At 43.8% G+C, this 22,843-nt stretch overlaps 2 protein-coding genes across 2 annotated transcripts; one reads left to right on the top strand and one right to left on the bottom strand.

Annotated features, from left to right (window-relative positions):
* Positions 1-1,124: 1,124 nt before the first annotated feature.
* CENPL (centromere protein L) lies at positions 1,125-4,920 on the bottom strand. The gene is made up of 4 exons (XM_040564726.1): positions 4,669-4,920; positions 4,329-4,580; positions 3,071-3,613; positions 1,125-2,177 (listed from the first exon to the last, which is right to left on the bottom strand). The coding sequence occupies exons 1-4, from the start codon at positions 4,918-4,920 to the stop codon at positions 2,106-2,108; spliced, it is 1,119 nt and encodes a 372-aa protein (XP_040420660.1). The 3' UTR covers positions 1,125-2,105.
* A 30-nt stretch (positions 4,921-4,950) lies between these two features.
* DARS2 (aspartyl-tRNA synthetase 2, mitochondrial) lies at positions 4,951-22,718 on the top strand. The gene is made up of 17 exons (XM_040564721.1): positions 4,951-5,172; positions 6,291-6,390; positions 7,709-7,775; positions 8,069-8,170; positions 9,438-9,533; positions 10,502-10,625; positions 11,247-11,293; positions 14,349-14,455; positions 15,271-15,340; positions 15,910-16,089; positions 16,566-16,673; positions 17,848-17,910; positions 18,108-18,260; positions 19,117-19,335; positions 20,208-20,318; positions 20,506-20,581; positions 21,801-22,718. The coding sequence occupies exons 1-17, from the start codon at positions 5,067-5,069 to the stop codon at positions 21,986-21,988; spliced, it is 1,917 nt and encodes a 638-aa protein (XP_040420655.1). The 5' UTR covers positions 4,951-5,066; the 3' UTR covers positions 21,989-22,718.
* The last annotated feature ends 125 nt before the right edge of the window (positions 22,719-22,843 follow it).

Consider the following 22,843-nt stretch of genomic DNA (forward strand, 5'->3'; position numbering starts at 1 on the left):
GTTTTTTCGCTTGTTCCTTTGGTTGAAAGCAGTGGTTCTGTAGAGTTTGTATACATACGGTGGATATAGATGCTATTTTTTTTCCAGGTACCAGTCAAAGTAAAACTGGCTTAAAAACTCTGCTGTTTGGTGTTAACCTCAATTCCTTGGAAGCACATGATTCAGAACCAACTTTTTGCTGGAAGAAAGCATCTGCAATATCTTCCTAAATCTAGCTTTGACTTAACTGCAGTTACCTATTCCAATTTGTGGATAAGCGTGTAAAAAGGAGGAAGTAGCCCTTCATTCCAGCAGTGTCCTACAGGAAGGCTGTAGCAGATACTGAACATGCTTAGCAAAGCAGCAAATTTAGGGAAGTACCAGTCTTGAGAGCAGAGTACTCACAGGGAATTCTCACAGGTTTTATATGCTCTTTGTGTTCTTAACCTATTCCTTGTTTTAAGGCGGCTACACTGAATTTAGAAGTTTAGAAACTGATTATGCAAAGCTGCTGGAAAGAGCTGAGCATTAGATCTAAAATTGACCCCTGGGAGTAACAGCCTTTTTTTTTTTCAAATCAAATACAGCTGCCAGTTTGTGTCAGACCACCTATTTCTGCTTACCTAGTGTTCCTCTGAATCAATATAGCAAATTTTTGTCTAAGATGGTTCCTGAAAGGAAATCAGAACTGGTAGTTTTTAATAGCTGCTAGAAGCTTCAGAAGATGGCTCAATTACTTCTAACAGGGTAAGCATCATTGCTTTACAAGCAAAAATAATCCATCTTCAATTAGTAAATATAAAAACTAAAAGCAAGTGCATGATTCCTTTTCCTAACTGTAATAGGAGACTAAAGGCTCCTTTATTAGAAGTAGATTAGGAACTAGGCATGCAATTATGTTGTGTTAGGCAGCTATTCATGTTTGCATGGCTGGTTCCTCTCAATCTTGCTGGGGAGAGTGAAGAATGTACTAGCCGCTTTTAGTGAGAGTTGATGAATGATGCCAAAAGTTGTGATTTGGTAAAGAAAGGAAAACTTACATCACTGTTTAAGGGGAAGGTTGCAATGCGTGCTCAGCTGTTTAGACCTTAGAGATGTTACATAAGTGAAGGTATGAGCAAATTCTATAAGAAACTAGACTTTCAGCTTTACTCGCAGATTTATTTAAGAGGTAACAATGAGTAGTTTAGTCAGGTAAAAAATAATTTAGAGATTAGCAAAAGACAAGTACATGTTTAGTTAGCTATAGCTATTCTCTCCCACTGGCTAAAAAATGGCAATGTTTATGTAGTACTGTAATATTACTCATAGTATTTAAGATGTACTTCTACTTCCTTTCTGCTCATCTAAGCTGTAACTAGCCTCTATGCACTAGCTTTCTGAACTGCCACCTACAGTAGGGAAGAGATCCAGTATAAAGTTCTGTGGTCTACAAGATTACATCAGGCAAAGCATCGTAAAGCTCTAGTTTACAGACAGATCTCAAGTTTCCCTATATTAACTCATCTCTGAGGACCCCCAGTGCTGGAAACAAGGCAGTTGTCAGTCATGCTTTTTTCACCTTAGCCCACCTGGGGAATAGATGAACACTTTGACTATTACTAACTGGCCTTAGTTTTCTAGAAAGTTAGAAACCTGGATTTTTCTGCCATAGACTGCAGAACATGCATCCCTTTCTCAGGTGTGCCTGACTGTGCATTTAGACTTCAGCCCAACAGTACCACAGTATAGCTAATATCTGTATAGCTAGGCTTGTCAACTTCAGTGAAAACCAAATTGCTAACAGCAGCAAACACACACCTGTCAGTAAGTTGCATCCAAGAATTTGCAGTTTTACCTCACAGCCCCCAGCAAATAACACTATATACAAGTGAATACAGTAACTGTAACAGAAGGGTGCTTAAGAAGCTACTGTAGTCCTTCAGGGCAAAATGTCTGCTTCTCTTTGTGCATGATGTTAAATTTTAGCTAGTTACGGATCTCAGTGCAGAAGTTACAGTTCCAATTTGAACAGCAAGCAGGAAAGGTTAAAAAAAAATGCTGCAAGAATGAGTTTCCAATAGGTTCCTCAGCTTCCATCTTCCAACTGTAAGCCTTCATAGCGTGAAGATTTGCTGAATTGAGTCTCACTGTATCTGAGCGATTGCCAGTTCTGTCAGTAGCATCAGCACTCTAATAATGTACTGGCTTTGTAGAAACTGTTTAAAGAAAAGAAAGCATATTAAAATAAATCAGTGGTCAGATTTCCACACCCTTAACTGGTTGGAGACCAAACACTAGGTGCTCCTTGGGATTACAGTTAGCTTCTCTGTCATCTGCAAGATACCTTTATTACCATTTTGACTCTGGCTATGGAGAAAACACTCCTGCCTAAATCCTGTGCCAGTTGGAGCCCCCCACCTTCTGCTCCAGTCCCACAGTACCTGAAGATGGCCTGCTCCTGCTCTGGCTGGTTGGAGGAAGGAGTCCTAGCACTTCTTCTTCGGCTACTTCCCTTCTTTAGGAACTTAAGTTAGGCTGCCACTTTCCTCAAGTACCTATATTTTGCTATACAGATGTCTGACTTAAACTCGGTTACAACTCTACCATAATGGGGCTATGGAGTTCATAAACCCCACTTTCTAGAAAATGCTTTCTCAGGAGGTCTGAGAATCTCATGTTTACTTGCCTGCAACACAAAAAGTTGTTTTTGCCACTCTTAAACTGCTGCAGGTAAAAGAAGAGGCAATGCAACACTACTGTTCAGTGCTTTGTAATTGTCCTACCAAAGGCCAAAATTGTTAAGAGATGCTTTCCAGCAAAGCTTAGTTTTTCAGAATTTCATCTTGGTACAGTCTTATTCCTTATGATGGAAAAAAGGTGCAGTGATAAGTTACAGATTTCCTGCACTGAGAGGAAGCAATACCTCCATAATGAAGGAGAAAGGGAGGGACCAAGATCTGGAAGACTGGAAGATTCAACTAAGTTCTAGTAGGAAATTATGCATAAAAAGCAGGCAGCTTTAATTTTTAAAAGGAAGTCATTTTTAGTCAGGTACAACTCTTTTAGTTGCCCAGTATTAGTTAGGATAACATGCTATCTAAAACCTCACCTTTATAATCCCATCACAGCGTGCCGAGGCAATTCCTGTAGAAACTTTGACCAGTTTTGTAGCTGACAAGTGAATCTTAAAGTGTCTGTGGAAGTGAGAGTAAAGGCAGTCCATAAAGACATCCACCTCTTCTTGAGTGATCTCTCCTGGAGTTTTTTGGACAGTGTCCCACAGAGCTTTTGCATCCTCTGTGTGAATGGCATATGAAATATCCAGAGGCTGGGGCAGACAGGGGACAGAGAAAACAAGTTCCATGGCAGATGAAGTTTTGTCCACTTTATATCCAGTCCACAATGCTGCCATCCAAGTGAGAATGAGAGGGCTGATGACTAAGCGACGGAAGCAGCAGTCAAAAGTCTTCTGAAACCAGCTTCCAACAAGGGATGTGTAACTCTCTGCCCCATTAGCAAGAAACAAAGGTAAACACGTGAAGTCCTCCAGCACACTCAATGAAAGATCATCTCCAGCCACACAGCAGAACCATCCTGACCATATCAGTTTCTCTTCTGTTTTTTTCTGAGAAGCAGATGATTTCAAGGAAAGCTGGATTGGGGAAAAAAAGTGTTTGAATGCTACAGAGCAAGTTTTACCTTTTTTTAGTTGAAGATGGGTTTTATTATTTCAAGTATTTGGTGGAAGATTTTTCTCAGGACTTCACACTTAACATCCTTTTCTGTAAAGTTCATACAGTTATTCAATCTAGCCATTACATCCCTAAAAGGTGTGATCTTTGGGAAAAGCACTTTTTACTCCACTAGAAACACTCCTCAAATCTGAGTTTATGATGTTCCATTTGGAAAAGCGGGTTCATGGTACATCCTATAACCATAGCCATACTGAGGGAGCTTGGCACTTCACTCAAGGCAAAGCACTGCAGAAGTACTAACTGGATGGGGGCTATGGCCAGGAGGTAGAGTTATACCAATTTCACCCATGAAGTTCAATAACCTGTCAAAGTTCTTGCAGTAAATTGAGCTGAGTTAAAACATGAGGAGTGCTCCTTGTGTTTCTACTGTGATCTAACAAGGGAGTTGAACTCAGAACTCCAAATTTAAACGCACACATTGGTGTTACGAGATGTTCCATCTGAGCTGAAAGTGGCCAGAAGGCACCTTCATTAAGTCTCAACAGACACCACAGTAATAGTTTCACATAGCTGGGACTTTTGAAGTGGATGGGGTAATTTATGGCAGCAAAAGCAGGCTGTGAGATGCAAGTAGTAGCAGTAGTCCTCAAAGCTGCTGGCGAGACCCCTTACCTGCACGAGAACTGCGGCGTGGTCCTGGTCGTTGCCCTTCAGGTCCGGCAGGCTGGAGACAGCCACTTTGATGCCCAGCTCGACCCCGACCTCCACCGCCAGCCCTTTCTGTTTCTCGGCGGCGATGAAAGCGCCGAGCTGCCGGCCGTAGTCCTTCAGGTGAGCGCTGGAGAACTTGTACAGAGGGGTCACGCTGTACAGGGTCCACTGCTTGCGCAGAAGAAACGCTATTTTCTGCGGATCCGCGTTCTCCTAGGAACAAACGAGAAAGAAGGAGCGATGGCAGCGCTCCCCTCAGTCCCTTAGCAGCGCTGAGGGGGCGGCCGGGCCTCGGCCCTACCTGCGAGCCCGGCGGCAGCGCCCGGCCGCTGGGGCTGACCCCGAGCTGCCCGCTGAGCTTCCTGAGGTGCGGCCCCCGCGACAGCTGCCCGGCTCCGGAGATCCTCCCGGCCACGGAGACCCGTCCGGTGCTGGGCAGTGCCCGCGCAGCCCCCTCGGCCGGCTCCATGGCCCCGGGCCGCTCCCCGCCGGGCGCCGTTTGAACGCGCGTCCCGTCTGCCCCCGCGGCGCCGAGCACCGCCCCGGCCGCCATCTTAGGGGCGGGCGGCGGGGTGGGGGCGAGGGGGGGGGTGTACGCGCTTCGGCGGCTTCTCGCTGAGGTGAACCGGCTCTTGCCGCTCGTTTTTGGCAGCCTGCGGGTCCCTCTCGGCCCCTTTTTTCCGTGGGTGGCTCCGCAGCATGCCCTGTCCTCGCGTCCTGCGGCTGCTGCGCGGCGGGCTGCCCCGCCTCGGCTGGGAGCTGGCGCGGCCGGCCCGCGGCTCTGCCTCGACGCCCGGGGCTGCAGGTGAGGAGCGGCCCCGGCCGGCTGCCCCCTGCCCCTTCTGCTCCTTCTGCCCCGCTGGTCCCGGGGCGGGGGAGTCCACGCTGAAGGGCAGGGCCTCGGTCGTCGGCAGGTGTTGCACCTGGGGCGCTTTTTATAGCGTCTTCACTTAGAACTCATTTTTACTCAACTTTTGGTATCTCACAGTGCATTGGGATTCAAAAGTACAACAGAACCAGTTTTTGTAGTTTTTTCCCCTAGCTCTTACTTTGCGTTTGCCTCTTCTTTCTCCCATAGCATGCAAGATCTATTAAGAACAGGGGGAACTGAATATGTAACATAAGAATAATTGCAAAACAAAGCTTCTTGCTCTATGCGTTACTTCTTTAATTGTAAAGGCTGTGATGAAGGCAGCCAGGGAGAGTAGTTCACATATATATATATATATATATATGTGAACTACTACTATATATATATATATATAGTAGTAGTTCACATATATATATATATATATATATATATATATGTGAACTACTACTATATATATATATATATAGGCATATATATAGTCAATAGCATCCTGTATTTTTCTTGCAAACTGATAGTCTAAAACATTCTCTAAATGATGTGTTTGGTTTTATAACTAAGCCATGATGCCAGGCATGCTGGGGTCTACAGAAAGTCTTCTGTAGTTGTTGTTCAGGCCTTTCACTTGTTGCAGACAGGAAACTGATTTATGCCAACGTGGTGGGTGTTGGTATGGTTTAGTTTTGGCTTCCCAAGCCCCCCTTCTGCTGTGTCTTCTGGATTTAAGTGCAGAATTGTCAGCACGCTTCAGGGCTGCTCTGCAGCTTTTGCTTCTCTCAGCCCTGAAATTTGCTGAGCAAGTTTGCAGCTAGGCTGTGCTCAGAGTTCTATGTGGAAGTATGATTGGGACATAGCGCTAATTCTTTAAAATCTGTTTTGTGCAATTTCATCTTGTATTTATGTACCAAGGTCTCATAGTGGTCATGATGGGGTTATGTGAAGTAATTTCTTCACGTGTATGTCCAAATTGTATTTGAACCTCTGAAAAAAATCACAGCACTGCTTCATATATTGGTTGTCTGCAAAAGTTGTAACATTTTATTTATTTATTTGAGACTTCAATAGCTTTGTCACTCGGACCAACACCTGTGGAGAGTTGCGTTCTGCTCATGTGGGACAAGAGGTCACTCTGTATGGATGGATTCAGTATCAAAGGTAAATGCAAGCCAAGCTGAAAACTGAGATGCTTAATTGCCAGATCCAGTGTATGTTCTAGGCCAGTGTTTTTTATGCTAGAGGTTATCTTTTCATGTCCTGCCATGGTTACTTTTGAAGTGTCTGACTAAAACAGTTGAGAATCGTGCCAGAGCAGTATTGAAAATGTTAGAGTTTGGTACAAATATTAATTGATCTTCTGTCCACCCGTATATAATTTCCACCCAATATAATTGCTTTTATATATATTCCTTAAATTTTAAGCAAAAGATGTTTTTGCCTTTTCAGCTACATCATGTAATGATGCATATTTAAAGTATGCATACTTTGCTCAAAAAAAAATGTTATGAGAAGCTAGTAAACAGAGGATGAAATGTTAATTTCAACAGTTGGCTATAAGTGATGCGATATAATCATTACTAATACAGTTGTACATTTTGCAAATATAGGGTAGAAAGCATACCTGCAGTATAACTCTTAAATGTTATGATCTTGGTTATGTGCTTGTAAAAAGGAGATAGGTCCTATGGTTTTGATGAAATTAATTAGCATCAGAAGTAGCCTTTTGCATTTTACAGTGCAGTGAGGCTTAGTTTCATCCAGCATCATTCTGCAGGGATGGTCTGCATGGATTTTATGAAGAGGACTTGAACATCTCATCTTTGAGCAGTCGTAGGTGCAGTTCCAGGAACAGAGTTATGATTGTAGCAATGGTATTGTTGTGCTTTTGCCTTTAAAGGCAGTCAGAGCGTGTTCAATTTGACAGCTTCGTGATGGTTTAAGTACAATGGTAGCTGTCACTATTGCAACTGAAGAGATCAAGATTTGTGATGCTGGGTCTAGGAGCATGGATTGCTCACGTGAAACTTTTTTGAGATTAGCGTTCTTCTTGTTATTATGGTTGTAGGTTTTCTTTCTGTTTTTTAAGATTTTTTTAAGTGGGGGGTATCCATGTGAACTTTAGTTTTATTGCTCATCTAAATGTGTTTATCTGGATAATGTTTCTCAGCAGGAAATCTCTAAGAATTGCATGTGTTCAGAGTCCATGGTCTGTGTGGATTAACATTCAAATCAAAATACTATCTCTCCTAGTTATTTGTACATTGTTTGTCTGTGACTGTATGAAATCTGAAACAAATTGTTCAGATTAGGTTCGGATGTGGGAAAAGTATGTGTATGTATGTTACTTTGGAAGTGCCTTGAGGTATTAGTCACAAGATATAGATGGTAGCTAGTTGCCACCTGCTTTGGCTTAAAAAGCAAAAGACGACTGGATTCTTGATGAAATTATTTTCTTTTTGTGTTTTTCACGGACCAGACAAGGCCTGTTTCTGGTTTTGAGGGATTTCCAGGGACTCACCCAGATCATCCTTCCACAGGATGAGGTAAGTGCTACCTAAGTATGAGTCTCAAGTTTTTTCTCCTCTGATAGCTTGTGTCCAGCAGATGTTGAGGGCAGAATGAGGTCTTTGGTCAGACAGAGGGCTCTGACACACAAGCAGACTTCGGCGTTATGAGAGCCCTTCTGTGATGCTGCATCAGAAGCACTAATGCTGTTTCTTCTGGATTGTAAGCAGTGGTCCCTGATTCAAACAGGCCATTAACAAATGAGGCCTTGGAGCTTGGTGCTTTTGTCCTGTTCTTCGAATTTCTGAGAAATGTTGGCATCTTCTTGCAGGCACATTCCCACGTGAGAAAGCTGTTGTCCAATGCGCCAGTGGAGTCTGTTGTGCGAGTGACTGGGATTGTCTCTTCTCGGCCCCCAGGGCAGGAGAATCCGGTGAGGATGCTGGGGTCTCTCAAGCTTTTTATTCCTTGCGGAACAGAGCACTGGGTAGTGGGTTTGTGGTGGTTTATGCGCGTCATAGCTTTGCCACAGGCAGTTTTGTTCTGAGATGTGTGACAGCCTGTCCTCAGATAATGTGAGGCAGGAGTAACTGCTATGACATGGAACTTAGGAGAACGTCACAGCATGTTACAGATGCCCACGATTTAAATTCTACTCCAGCCCTTTGAAAGGATAATGAGAACCGCTGAAAAACTAACTTTTTCAGTCTTTCAAATTGTGGTTGAGATAATTTAATTTTCCTGAAAATAAGTGCTGTCACTATATGTTCCACAGTACGTGATGACCTGTTTCTCACTCAATAAATTCTTCTGTTCTCATTGTATAGGAAACAGAGGTTTAATACTTCTAAAAATGTGCATTTCTTAGTTTTCAGTGTAATCAGATGTAGATAATCTGTCAGGATTGTGTGCAGTCTGCCTTCCTACATCATTGGCAGGCCTGGAAAGAGAACCCTGGATTTATGACTATGACTTTTATATTTATTTATTTTGCTGTGACCACGTACAGATGTCCATAAAGGATGCTAGCTTCAAGCCATGTTTTTATTTCTTTTAATCAGTTACCATTTTGCTGGAAGTTTGTGTATTCTTTCCCCTAGTAAATAGAAAGAGTTCTGTAGGACCAAGTGAACTTCAGCGTGGCACAGTTTTAAGTTGGGGAAGCTATCTGCTTTCCCTCGGGATTTAAGAAAAAGAAGACTAGTTCTGAGAACTGGTGTGAGGAACTTCTCAGAACTTCCAGTTCTGAACAAGTTGCCTTTTTTGACTTTTATTGAAGGGTAATGGTGATGCTGCTAATGCACTCTAAAATTCATACTGTGTTATTTCACTGGAGCTAATGGAACTAGTATTTTGTCCAAATGCATGTGCCCTACCAGGCTCTGGGCCTGACTGTTCCTCTGTGCTCAGCATGTCATTGAAGCAGAAGGCAAAGGAAAAGCAATTTTATTTCTTGTGGAGTTGGGTACACTGCTAGGAAAGAACATGTCATTTTTGGTGAGCTGGCTTGTGTTTTTTTTTCTGAACAGAAGGGAAATCTAGGAGAAATCTGTCCTTGACAGAAGTTCTCTGAATTATACTGTGTTAGAAGGCAGGGAGGATAATCATATGTTTTTTTCCTCCTGATCATCTTTGAAATACCTTTGTGCAGTTTTTTTCCCTAAGTTTTGAATCTAATTTTTTCTTGCTTTTTGCTCCAGAAAATGCCAACTGGGGACATTGAAGTGAAGGTGGAGACTGCAGAGATCCTGAACTCCTGCAAGAAGCTGCCTTTTGAAATCAAGGATTTCATCAAGGTGTCTGCATTTTTCTCTGGCACCCAAGTAGTGTTTTTTCAGTAAATTGAGAATTTGCCCAGGGTGATTGCAAAACATCTGTGAGAGCTTCATCTGATTATCTCCAGCTCTGCTTTGGAGGAAGAGTGGCATTTAAAATAGGATGTGCTTATTGTTAACTGTGAGGTTGTAATTCTAATTGGACTTAAGCAGAAAACAAGGCTTGAATTATTCCAGTGCAGAGGGTTTTAAAATATCACTTCAAGAACAGATGGTAAGGGGAAGAGTGGAATAAATTCAGGCTATTCTAGCTCTTTTGAGTGTGAAACAGAACCTGCCAATGCACTGCTGTGTTTTAAGTCAAGGCTGCTTAGTCTTATCTGGACAAGGAGCTAGCTGGCCAGAGGATTTTCTTCCTCTGGAAGTACAGAGTCTTATAAAAGGTTATTTTTAGTGTAGCCTCTGTGGTGTCTGAGAGGCATCACTGTTAAGATCTTCTCTATGCCATTGAACATGACTGATAAGTAAGAGTAGGAATTGGGAGAGCTGGGGCCTGTTCCTTGCATGTTACAGATTCTGGACAGTTCTCACCATCTGCAGTACTTCAGTTTTCCTGTCTGTAATAAGAGCATCTCACCATTTGGTAGTTCCTTTAGATCTGTGTGTGACACTGCTCTTCTACTTAGAAATCCTGAGGAGGATTGCTACAGTCTGTTGTAGTGGACTCATTATGAGGGCTGAAATCCTGAGCTTTTTTTGAGGCTACTCTTACGATAGAATAATAAATGTCTGTCGTTTTTTCTTTTAAAAAAAAAAATGTCATGCATGGAGATGCTCTCAGTGGCTGAAGTTTCTCCATGCAGGTTGCGGGTAATGGGTGGGTTGTGACAACTGAGCAATATTCTTTCTTAGCTTCCACCTTTTTTTACCTGTGGGTTTGGGAGCAGCTTCATTGGACATGCAGTTTGATTTTTGTCTCTTATCTCCAGAAATCAGAGGCCTTACGCATGCAGTATCGCTACTTGGACCTGCGCAGCTTCCAGTTACAGTACAACTTGCGGCTGAGATCCCAGATAGTGATGAGGATGCGGGAGTATCTGTGTAACCTCCATGGTAAGAAAAGTGCTTGAACAACAGTGTGTAGCATATGGCATTTTAGAGTTCCTTTATACCCTTTCCTGTTGCTGGAGAGGTTACCAACCTACTTAAAACTCCAAACAGTTTCCACTTGGTAAGAATGTGTCTGCTTGCAGTGGGGAATTTAGGGAGATGTTGGCAGGTCTAAAGAACAAAGTATGTTGAAATATCTTAGCATGCTATAAAACGTTTTTTTCAAATAAGCCATATCCAGAAATTTAAGTGAACAAAGGCTTTTTGCAAGTAGTTTCCCCCTTTTGGTCACTTAACTCAAGGCATATAAGTGGGATGGATTGAAGGTCTGTTCAGAAAACCAAAGCCTAGTTCAAAATGGATTGAGAATTAACTATTTCTCAGGCTATATGGAGTCCTCTGTCATCAGCAGTTCTGGCAGCCCTTGGGGAAGCTCAGAGTCTTTAAACTTGGCAATGCACAAGTTAGAAACAGTGAAGTCTGGAGATTTGGAGAGGCTACATCGTGTGCTAGATTACTTATTGAGCTGACTAACTTACCTTACTCCATCCTATTTTGTACCATACCAGTTCTTTTCCCTGCTGTCACCATATTCTGTGTCTGAAGCATGTTTTTGTTCCTTAGGGTTTGTGGATGTAGAAACTCCAACGCTCTTTAAGAGAACCCCAGGGGTATGTATGCTGTTACTAATGCATTTTAGCCTACTGCAGTTGCCTAGGCAGTTCATGGTTGGATTATTGTCACTTGCCACTAACCTTCATGCTGTTCCCTCACTAGGTAACAGCTTGTGTGCCAATTTCTGATACAATGCGTTGATCCTTCTAATAGTAGAGGGAGTGAAAGGGAAGATGTGGTACCTTGTGCCTTAACCTTGAGCCTTCAATTACTATAAAAGAAAAAAGCTTCCTGTAGAGCATGTTGAATGCAAGTCCTGTCCTGGGACAGATTATCAAAACAAAAATCTTCCTCTAAGCACAATTTCCCTAGCATTTATCTCTTAACTGGTAGGTTACTGCAGTGGTAGTACTCAAGCCATTTTAACTTGTGAGTTCATATTCCTTTCTTTCGTTTCCAAATTAATCCCAGGCAAGGGAGCTATAGACCAGGAATTGTTGATGCAGCTAGCATAACGGAGTTCTTGCATGTAGACCCCTGTCATGAATTGTGGATTGTTAGACATCAGTCTTGCCAAGCAAGAGGTGTAGAAACCTCCTTCTGGGTATTTCAGAACAAGTTGATTAACAGATTATTTAATATAGAAACAGCTGTTTCCTCACAAGTAGGATTTTATAATGGGATAAAGGAGGTCCTTTCCTCTTGCATTTCTAGGCTGCGATGATAGCCTAGAATTTCTAGATTTACTTCTGCAAACGAGCTGAGGCTGTGTAATTGCCCAGCAGGGAATCCAGACTATCAACAATGATACCATACACCCAGTTTCTCCGTTAGGTATTTATGTGAGACTTAAAGTCCTGTATGTGTCCAACCTAATGGCTGCAAAAAGATCTGAGATGTTGATACCAGATTTGAATCAGCAGTTGGGCAGAGCTCAGTGATAGATGTTTCCCTGTGGTGGGAGCTAAAGATGGCAAAGGAAGCTGTTTTGGAAAGTACTGAAGACTTCAACTACCTTTGAAGGATTTGTAATCAGGCTGTGTGAAGACCTCAGTTTGCTGCAGTTCTTGGGAAATTCTGAAAAAAAAATGCATTTCATTATCAGTTTATTTGATATATTTATTGTTCTTTAATTGCTTGAAAGTTCAGTGTTTCTTCAGTATTTCTGTCTTGACTTGCCTAGGTGAGTGGAAGGAAGTCTGTAGAGTGTGGAAAATTTGACTCAGCTTAGGATACACATGCTCTGATTTTTTTTAATTACTGTTTGTATGGTAACTTCTTTGTACTTTAAGAGGGGTGCTCACACATTCCCCTCAATTTTTAATTTTATTTTAAGTTTCTCTGAATGATAGCTTTATGCCCTCCTTCTGACGGAGGACAGTAATCTTTTTCTGAGTTTGGTGCCATTTCTGTGCTGCGCAGCAGCCTTCCTTCACGTATCAGGTATTTCTTTCTCTCAGAGCTGAGCAAATTGCAGCTGTATTTGTTTCTGGGCCTGGACTGTGACGCTAGCCAAGACTAAAGCCCATATCTCATGTGAGGCAATGGAGAGCAGGAAGTGTCAGGGAAGCAGAAGCGGACCCAGATTTCAAGAGATGATTAAAGTTTTACTAGATACTGCAACAGGTCTCTGCCTGCTCGCTTCCAAATGCTATTTATAGCCTGTTGATACAACTGTTTGGGTCACTCGAGGAAGCACTGCACTGACCTGTCTTCCACTTAGCTCTGCTGCCAGAGGCAGGCCGGTGGGAGCAAAGTGTTGATACCTCTGACCTTACTAGCTCCCTGATGCTCAGAGAAAGGAACATCCCCACCTTGAATGCGCATTTGAAGATGAAATAATGATATTGCACGTAGGTTCGGATGGGGTTTGTGCAGAGTGGTTGTGAGGACCGTGGTACGGACCCGTTGAGGCTGCAGCCAGCCCATGTTGCAGTAGATGAGCAGTCTGGAGGCTTGCACGGGCTATAGTCTGTTAAAGCGGCAAGCTGTTCTATATTTGCTCTTAATAGCTGCTAGTCATTCCACAGCCATCCTCCAGCTACCTCTGTAAGAGGGTAGTCTGCCTTAGTGTGTGTCGCCGTGTGCATCATCTCTGGAGTTGCTTCGTAGTTCTTCAGAACATTGTCACACAGCTGGACTGTGCAAAGGTGTGGAGTCTGTCCTGGTGGAAAAAAAAAGATTTTTGGCCAGTAAACATAAGTGGTAGATGGATGTAAAGCCTATGTGGGTGTGCAGGTCTGTATGAAGCAGCAGTGTAGTAAACCCTGTATTTTCCCCTTTACTTTCCTCAGTGATGCCCCAATTCTCTGGCACAACCTTGGTATAAGTGGCCGAGCAGCCAAGATGGATTTATAAGGCAGAAGCAATAGACCAGGTGACAGAAATAAAACTTCTCCTTCTCAGGATCTAGAGAAAGGACTCCTCCCTGCCAACCCAACCATAGCCACATCAACTGCTGGTTTCAGCAAAAGGATCCTAGCCCAGGCTCGTGGCTAGCTTGCCTACAATTTTGAAGGTAGAGGTCCAGAACTAAAACACCAGCCTCTGAATCTTAGTGTTTAGCTTGGCTGCCTGTGGAAACAAGGCAGCAATTCCATTGCCCTTCTCCAAAACTTTTAAATCCCTTTGTAATTTTCCTCAGGGGCAGAGGTTTTGAAAACAAGAAGTTCTTGGAGTGAAGTACCCCCATAGTAGAGGGAAAGGCTACAGTGTGACCTCGTGCTGTCAAACAAAAAAGAATCTGTGGGAGGAAGGATGTAGAATGCTCCGCTTGATGTGTTTTATTGGATGGGCTGATTGTAGGGATTGGAAATCTCTATTCAGGTACTCAGGTGAAAAAGTCGAGGTGACCTTTTCTTTCAGATCCATCTGTTATCCTTGATGAACTTTATGCTTTTGCCATTCCTTGTCCGCTTGTGGCATTCTGAGCAAGTAAAGCCAGGATGAGAGAGAGACGAATCTGAAAGAGAAGGGGGGAAGAATGTCCTAAAACCGAATGACTCTTGGAAGGCAGTAGATCTGTGTGCTGGTTATATTCAGGCCACTTCTCTTTCAGTTGGGAATTGAGGTCACTTGCTGAACTGTGTGAACTTTTCTTTCTCATGCCAGGGGGCAAAAGAATTCCTTGTGCCCTCACGGGAAGCGGGCAAGTTTTACTCTCTGCCTCAGAGTCCTCAGCAATTCAAGCAGCTCCTCATGGTTGGAGGCGTGGACAGGTAAGAGTTACCTGAACTCCCGTTCTCTGCGTATCCTGTCCAGGGTTTGTTTCTTTTGCAGTGTGAGCTTTTAGAGACTTCCCCAAGAACTTCCTGCCAATGGCTTTGTTTCAAAGCAAGATCCTTAAGCACTTAGAATTATCCTAGGCCAGGCTCATTAGCAGTAATGCTGCCTAGTAAGCAGAAGTTTATCCCTGTTTGATGGTTGAAATCTTCACTGTTTTAAGATGGAAACCTGATCTTAAGCACAGAGGTAGGAATAAGCTTTGCAGGGACAGTCTGCCTGAAGGGCAGAAGATCTAGTTTATGAGAAAAAGCCTCATGCAATGTATCCTATAGAACTAACTGGGATGAGGCTGGTCAACTGAACATGACTGAGGCAAGGTAAGCACATCCTCCAGATGCATAGGTACAAAGCTTTTAATTGGGCTTGTTCCTCCAAATAGAGCTAAAGGAGAGGGAGATATTCCTGCAGTGGACTTCGGACCAGGTCTTGACTGTGAATGAATTTTGTAGGCCCTCAGGAAGGTCGATGTTTGGAGTGGAAGGTGGGAAAAGGCGTTGCACGTGCCCTGTCAGGCCACAGCTCACCTGGTAGCCTCCTCGTGCCTCTGGAGGGTATGGCTGGAGAAGGATACAGCTGCTGATACGGCTGCTTCCACTCAAAATGTCACACTCTTGAAGGGATGGCAACAACCAGAGCTATGATAATCCACTACATACAGAGCAGAGCGTTCTTTTTGCTGATCAATTCCATAGTCACAATTTAATGTAGGGTACTTTAAACTGGAGTCTAAATGTAAGTACTATTGCAGGTACTTTCAGGTTGCTCGCTGCTACCGAGATGAAGGCTCACGGCCTGACAGGCAGCCTGAATTCACTCAGGTAACCACACTACCTTGCACCCTCTGCCTCACACAAACAAACCTTGTAGCTGTTTTGCCTTCCGAAGGCCTGGTGTCTGCTGGTCCTTGTGCTGCTTCGGGGTTAGAATGTTATTTGTTGCGTGTTTCACAGCCACAGCCCCTTGCAGTTGGTTTGGGACGTGCACAGGTTATGGTCCTCAGCTGACTGTACAGTCCCAAGTGCCAGTCAGTAGATGTGGGATTGTGTTGCAGCAATGATAGTACTTGATGATGCATCTCTGCTGCTGTCCTGCAGAGCTGGGCATCCTGTTCATCAGCCTTGAGAGCCCAGGCAGAGTTAGCTTGGTCCATTCAAGGCTTCTCTCACTGTCCTTGTCATCATTACCTCATTTAGTACTCTGAGGAGGTTGTTGCCTGAGTCAGCAGGCTGTAGGGAGATCATAAACGTACCCTCAGTCTAATGAAGTCATGCCAAGATTTAATTTAATATTTTGTTTCCTTTTATGCTGGCTTAAGAGCTTCTGCAAGTAGCAGTGCAAAGGCAAAAACTGTAGCTAATGTGGAATCTCTCTTATTTTCTATTTTAAGATAGATATAGAGATGTCATTTGTGGATCAGGCTGGGATCCAGAGGCTGATAGAGGGCCTCCTGCAATATTCCTGGCCTCAGGAAAGAGGCGCCATTACGACTCCTTTCCCTTCCATGACCTATGAGGAGGCACTGGCTGACTATGGGACTGATAAACCAGACACCCGTTTTGGGATGAAGGTGAGCCTTGCCTGTTGGAAACGTGCGGTTTTTCTTTTTCTCCCTGTTAGTGTTTTAGGAATAATCTTTGATTAAATCACGTGTACGTGGTTAACTGGAGTTCTAAATTATGTAATATACCCAAGGTGCCTTTCCCATCATCACTGCTTTGCACAGGTAATGATCCCTTAGAGAAGAAAAGGGTTGGCTTGTTTGTGGGAAAATGTGTATTTTTAGACCACTGTTCTGAAGATAATGTCTCCAGGGTTTTTCTGGCTGCCTTTCATATTTGTCTCTGTAGTCCTCTGTCTTCTAATGGTTATTCACATTGGGCCCCATTCATTTCTTTCTGTGAACCTTTTGATTTCTTTGAGTAAGGAAGCTGTGTCCCAGGGAATGGTTTCTGAAGGCATAAGACCCAGGAGCAGCATTTTTGCTTCATGTTCTTTTCATGTTCTTCCCACCACCGCTTTTTCCTGTGTTCTCTCCTTGCTCAGATAGTGGATATCAGCGATATTTTACGAAGATCGGACATTCAGTTTGTGCAGAATGCGCTCAGTTACCCGCATGGCACTGTCAAAGCTATTTGTATCCCTCAGGGAGTGGTAAGTGATGCTTTTACATAATGCGTATGTTTATGAAATAAAATACCAATTTGAATTCCTTTGTTGGTATGGAAATGTTCCCTGCTGTGACTGGGGGAGCGGTGTCCTTCAGGGAACTTGGGATTGGTTGTGAGTGACGTCAGGTTGGGCTGAGGGTTGTTAGAAGCAGGGGAATGGAGGTGATGAGGCGATGGGAAAAATGTGATTTTGTAGTATATTGTCCTCATGAAGGCTGGGAGGAGAACAGAGCTGCAAGGCTGCGAGGTCCCTTGAGGTTAGGGAAGCCTCCTGGGGCTTTGGCTTGCTTGTGTCAAGGATAACATCTGAATAATAAATTGTGCCCTGCGAGGAGAGGTTGAAATAGAGCCAGGTATGGCACGGCTCTGTTCTGGGCTAATGAGAGAAAAGTCCATCCTGTTCGCTTCTGTTGCGTTTGTGGGCACTGCTCACGTCTTGTAATGGGACTGTCACCAACCAAATTCAAGGCTGACAGTAAATCGAGAGCCATGTTTGACATATCTTGGCAGGGAAGCAGATTTAATCCTGGCCGTGAGCGTCTTTGCAGCATAAGCAGGAAGGGGAAAAAGTGTCCACTAGACACCTAGTTTTATTTGGGGAATAGGACTTCCTTTTGGCATTCCTTTAATTTTGGCTGAAAGCACAAGTTCCTGGCTTCCCACGAGAGGGCACTAAAGGTGTGCATTTGCAAAACAAGTGGAATCTGGAGCCTCTCTACCTTCAAGTAGTTTAAAAAAAATCAGTAACTTGATGGAAGTTTTCATATCCTCTGCATATGAGGATCAGCCTACATGATGGTGATGGTGAGTTTTGCCTTCACCATCAGCAGTGTGATGTTGTAACCTTGTTCCTGCTCTGTAACCCACATGCTGGAGGCAGTTAGTTGGCATGATCCAGCACTACTGACTAGCTACATCTGGTCTGTAAGCAGGGAGTACAGCTGCTGCCTAGAGGGGCCACTTTCTTGGAGAAGACACACTCAGCTGCAGTCTAATGCTGCAGGCCCTCTCATTCCACAGCCATCATGCAAATCTTGTGCTAGAAAGAAAAGAACTCGAGAGCTTTGGAAACAGCTCAGACAATAGATTTGAATCCTGTCTTGGCTTTCCATAGATTTTGCTGCTGTTTGATGTGTCTTTTCTTGCTCTTTCCCCAGAGATACCTTAAAAATAAAGATCTGGAGTCATTAAAGGAGTCTGCAAAATCCCAGTTCAACCAGGTGAGACAGAAACACTGCTGAAGCATTAGCAGCAGTGAATGGTGAGCTGTGTATAAAAGCACGTGCAGGTAGAGGAAGGCAGAAGAGCTGTTTTTAATAAGGCTATTTGCTGAGAGGCAGTGCTGGAACACGTCAGGGTTCCAGAGAAGAGACAGCAGCACTGAACTGAACATATTCTTTTACTGATCTTGCATTAGGAGGTCATGGATGTTATCTGCAGGCCTGATGGAAGCTTGAAGTCTCTGCTTACAAAGCTTCTTGGCAAGGAGCAGCAGTCAGAGCTCACCCGAGCGCTGAACGTGCAGGTGGATGATGTGGTACTGCTGGCAGCTGGAGAACACAAGCGAGTGGTAGGAAGCATTTCTGGGTGTCTGTGTGAGTTGAATGTCACTGATGGCTTGGAGGTTACCTGTCCTTAGTTTAATTCCTCTGATCATTACAATAGGTCATCATCTAATTCCATGTTTCTCTGGATCTGAAGACGTAGCAATAACAAATAATGCATGAAATGTACCTATTGCTTTTATTTCCACCAGTCAGCTTCTGGGAAGAACTCGTAACCGAAATGAAGGCTGGAATATAGAACAGGAACAAATTGGTGCCTCATTTTCTCTCCCGTCAACTTAATTTTTTTTAAAGCACTAAACAGATTGGAAAACAAGGTCAGCTAGGTAACTGTCTCCCGTAATGAGGTGACAGGAGCGAAGCACGGCTGCTTATTAGCAGAGGGGAGAGGAGATTCTGTCTCAAGGCTTCTCTATATTCCTGCCAGTAGATGTTGCCTTTCAAGCACTGCATGTGTCATACTTTGCATGACTGCCAAAGCCGTGTAACTTCTTTCTGTGCCTTCATTTCTCTGCCTGTTAAGTGAGATCTTACTTGTGCTTCCCCAGTTAATCCACATGCGTAGAGCTTGAGGTGTCAGTTGAAGAGAGCTCTGTGAGGATGGAACACGTGGAAAAAAATGGACTTTCCAGCTCCTTATTTGGCTTTTTTTTTTTTTATGGTCAAAGCCTGCCTCAGCAGGAAGGTGATGTCTTTTAGGAGACAAGGCAAAAATGTTTTTTAAGGCAGCACCACAGTACAACTTATGCTGTCTGTGATGCTGCAGTTATGAAAAGCTCATGTATGATGTATGGCTAATGTATGAGCAACTTCCTTGGTGGTAAATTGCCCCTTCTCATTAGCTCCTTTCTTTTTTTGCAGTGCTCTGCATTAGGAAGCCTACGGTTGGAGAGTGCTAACCTCCTGGAGGCGGCCGGAATGACACTCCGTGATCCTACAGCTTTTCACTTCCTGTGGGTGGTAGATTTCCCACTTTTCCTCCCCAAGGAAGAGAATCCTGCTGAACTGGAATCTGCTCATCACCCCTTCACTGCCCCTCATCCTGTAGATACCAACCTCCTCTATTCTGACCCCACAAAGGTAACTGCCATATTGGCCCTTTTACAGCTGTGTTTTGTGGAAAACTGGGCAAGTAGCAATCCTTTTACTATAAAAAGGGATATTTTGCGGAATTAACTTCATACTGTGCTTACTCTGTTTGGAAAAGATTGCTTCCAGATTATTCTGAATAGCAAATATCTAGGTACCACTCTGACAAAAAGGGCATATTAGAAACGGTTACTTCAGGTGAGGAATCTTGAATTCTGACCCATCCCATATTGCTTCAGGTTTTGACTAACTTTACAAAAGGACTTGTACTGGACCAGTTTCTGTTAAGCTACACGCCACCCTGAGGTAGCATGCACCTCTGTCAGCTGCAGTCCGTGCTTCTGGTAGGACTGGTACTTGAACTGTGACCTTCTCATGTTTGGGCTTGGAGTTAGGCAGTGAGAAAGCCACAAAGGAAGCTGTAGGAGATGTGTCCATGTGATGTCTTTCATATTTGTGCCTTGCTGAGTAATGCAGAGCAGGAGTCCTGCTGGGGCTTGAACTAGGAGAGGAGTGCTGGGGAGATGCACAGTCTGCCTTGCTCTGCATGTGCTAGTAGGACTTTGTCCAGAGCCAAAGGAAATGAATGGGAGTTTTCTCTTGGGCTTTTGTTGCGATCTGTGTACCTGTTATTCCAAAGCTAGAAATCTGTCACCCCGGAGGAATTCAGTAGAAAGCTTTCTCCTCTTTAGTGTTTTGAAACTCTTATTATGTGTCTGTGAATGTATGAGGCTCCACTGAGAAAGCAGTGTTGTGGTATGTCATGTCTTCATTCACAGCATCTTTGTCGTGTCTGTGCTGGTTGGCATTAAATGCAGGTCTGTCCCAGCTTCGCTAAGGTGCTCGTTCATTCCTTTTCCCAGGTCCGTAGCCAGCACTATGACCTTGTGCTGAATGGCAATGAAATTGGAGGCGGCTCCATCAGAATTCATAATGCAGAACAGCAACGTTTTGTGCTGGAGAAAGTGCTGAAGGTAATGCCTGTAGATGTCTCCAACATCCTCTTGAAGTTTTAAATGAGTACTTCATTTGAATACGTTTCAGATTCTAAAGAAACATAACTCCTAGCCCTGAGAGATGGAGGACTCCATTGTACTTTCATCTAATGTCGCTAGCGGGAAGTGTTGTCTGTTCAGTGGTATTTCTTGCGTAACTTTGCAGGAGGACTCAGAGGTGCTTTCCCATCTGCTTGAGGCTCTGGAGTTTGGAGCTCCTCCCCATGGAGGAATTGCTTTAGGTAAGTGCTCTGTAGTCCTCCAGAACGCAGGTGTCTTGTGACTTTCTTCTGGCGTATTAGATTCTCATGAACAAGCCTGAGAACAAGTTTGTTAGCCAAAGCCTTGCCTCCTCCTGACAGAGATGGCTGTTTTGGTGGTGCCAAGTACAAACATCAACATGGTAACACTTTGTGGGCTTCTACAGTGTTTCTGTCTCTATAGCTGCTTTATGGAAGAAACAGAGCACTCATCACCAATGCAGAATGTTTCGGTGTTCCTCTCCAGTATCATACGTGTTTTAGTTCTTATGCAAGGACCAAATCATGTGTTGGTATCTCTAAGGACACTTTTTATCTGCTGCTCTACGAACAGCATGCTCATTAGCATTAGGTCATCTCTATTCTCCTTCCTGTGCAGCCAGAGCAGGTTCTCTGTACTGCATGCCCAGAGGGCTGGGACAGCACGGTGCTGTTCCATGCCCTGGGTCACTGCCACAACCTCAGCCTTCGCGTCAGTCTCATTTGCCATCTTCTTTCTCTGTTACATTCACCAATTCAGAGAGCTAGACTGGCTGTAAGCAAATGCTGCCAAGCTAGCTCCCTGATCTGGCTCAGCATGGATCTGATGGACACCTGTGCCACGACAGGAAGCAGATCAAACTCTGGAGTCAGAGGGAGTATGAGGAGTTGGCTGCACTGACCTAGGTGTTGTGGAATGGCATCTTCAGAAGTCATTTGAGTGCTGTATACAGCATTACAGGAATGTCAGATTGTTTTCTTAGAATCTTTCAGGTTTTTGCTTTAAAAATAAGCAATGAAAGAGTAGCACCCAGAGGCTCTTGTTCTTTCTCAAGTCCTCCTGGTTTAGTTCTTCAGAACTGATTGACCAAGAGCTTTGTCAGATCAATTAAACAGAGCGCTGATGGTGTTCCTGACACTTAGTGGTCCTGGCATTGTTATGCTCTCTCTGCAAAGACACTGCCTCTGTCTCGCAGTCCATGGTGTATCACAGGCTTTTTTTTTGTAATGTTGAAAAGCTTTGTTTTGCTTGGCACTTCTGCTGTCTAGGCAAGTCTGTTTCTCTGCTTACTTGTTGAGATTATTTTTTCACGTATTTGCTTCAGTTTTATTCTTAAAGCCCCAGTAATGTTATCTACTCTATTTTTCCGATTTTCTGAATTGGAGAAATTAATACAGCATCGTAATTCAAGTGGTTCATCAGTTTGTTTTCTGCTTCTAGGACTTGACAGGCTGATCTCTCTCATCGTTGGTGCTCCAAGTATCCGAGATGTCATCGCTTTTCCGAAGTCATTCAGGGGACGGGACCTGATGGGCAACGCTCCAGACTATGTCACTCCAGAAGAATTAGAGCCATATCACATCCAGGTTTCCTGGCCTGTTGCAGAAACAGAGGCAAAGAAAAACTGATTTATAGCCAGTGATGTGAGCTGAGCTGTTTAAGTAGAGATGGTTCCAACTTCTAATACTAGCAGGCAGCTCAGAAAACATCAGCTGTTATGGGAGGGTCAGGGGAATACAACCCCGCTGTGCCATGGCAGTTTCAGAATTGAATGGGGAATGGACATGAGAGTTCTCCTGATAGGAATTCACCTTTGGGTTGGTAATGGGAAGGAGAAGAAGGAAAGTGAAATTAAAAAAACATCATTTCAGCATAGGATGTTGAGACTGTTGCCTTTGGGGTGTTATATTGAAGGTAGGATTTCTTTTTCCACTCCCCAGTTTTTACATGTCCTTTGTAAACTATTTTTCCTCACATCTGGAAGAGATAGTGTACCAGCATCTCTGGAAGATGTTCCTGTATTCCTGATAATCACTGAATCCCTGGTAGCTGAGAACTGTTATGACAGGGTAGTGCTGTGCTGGACAAAGCTCTGGGTACTTAATAACGAGACTTCAGTGCAGCCAGCAATTTGTCTCTTGCTGGAGGATACAAGATCATCCAGAACTTGCCATAGGGAGTTCATATTTGGCAGTGTTTCCTATTCGAAGACGGGGAGAGGAGCATGCGTAGCATTTGCAACAGTTGTCCTCATAACGCTCATCGAACAGGAGTTGATCTGTCTTTGGGGCCTGTGGTCCTGCAGCTTTCAGAACTCTAGTTCTGAAGTTTGTATCCTTTCTAAATAAAGTTTATCTGGCAATATGGTTTTGACTGAGCTTGGCTTTGGGCTTTCGCTACAAGAATAAAGAACTACCAATTCTTCTCTGTGACCTCTGACCATCCAGGACGTGACAAGAAATCTGTGACAGCAGGACTGCCAG

The sequence above is a fragment of the Cygnus olor genome, chromosome 8, assembly GCF_009769625.2.
Source record: "Cygnus olor isolate bCygOlo1 chromosome 8, bCygOlo1.pri.v2, whole genome shotgun sequence".
In the NCBI taxonomy this organism is placed as follows: Eukaryota; Metazoa; Chordata; class Aves; order Anseriformes; family Anatidae; genus Cygnus; species Cygnus olor.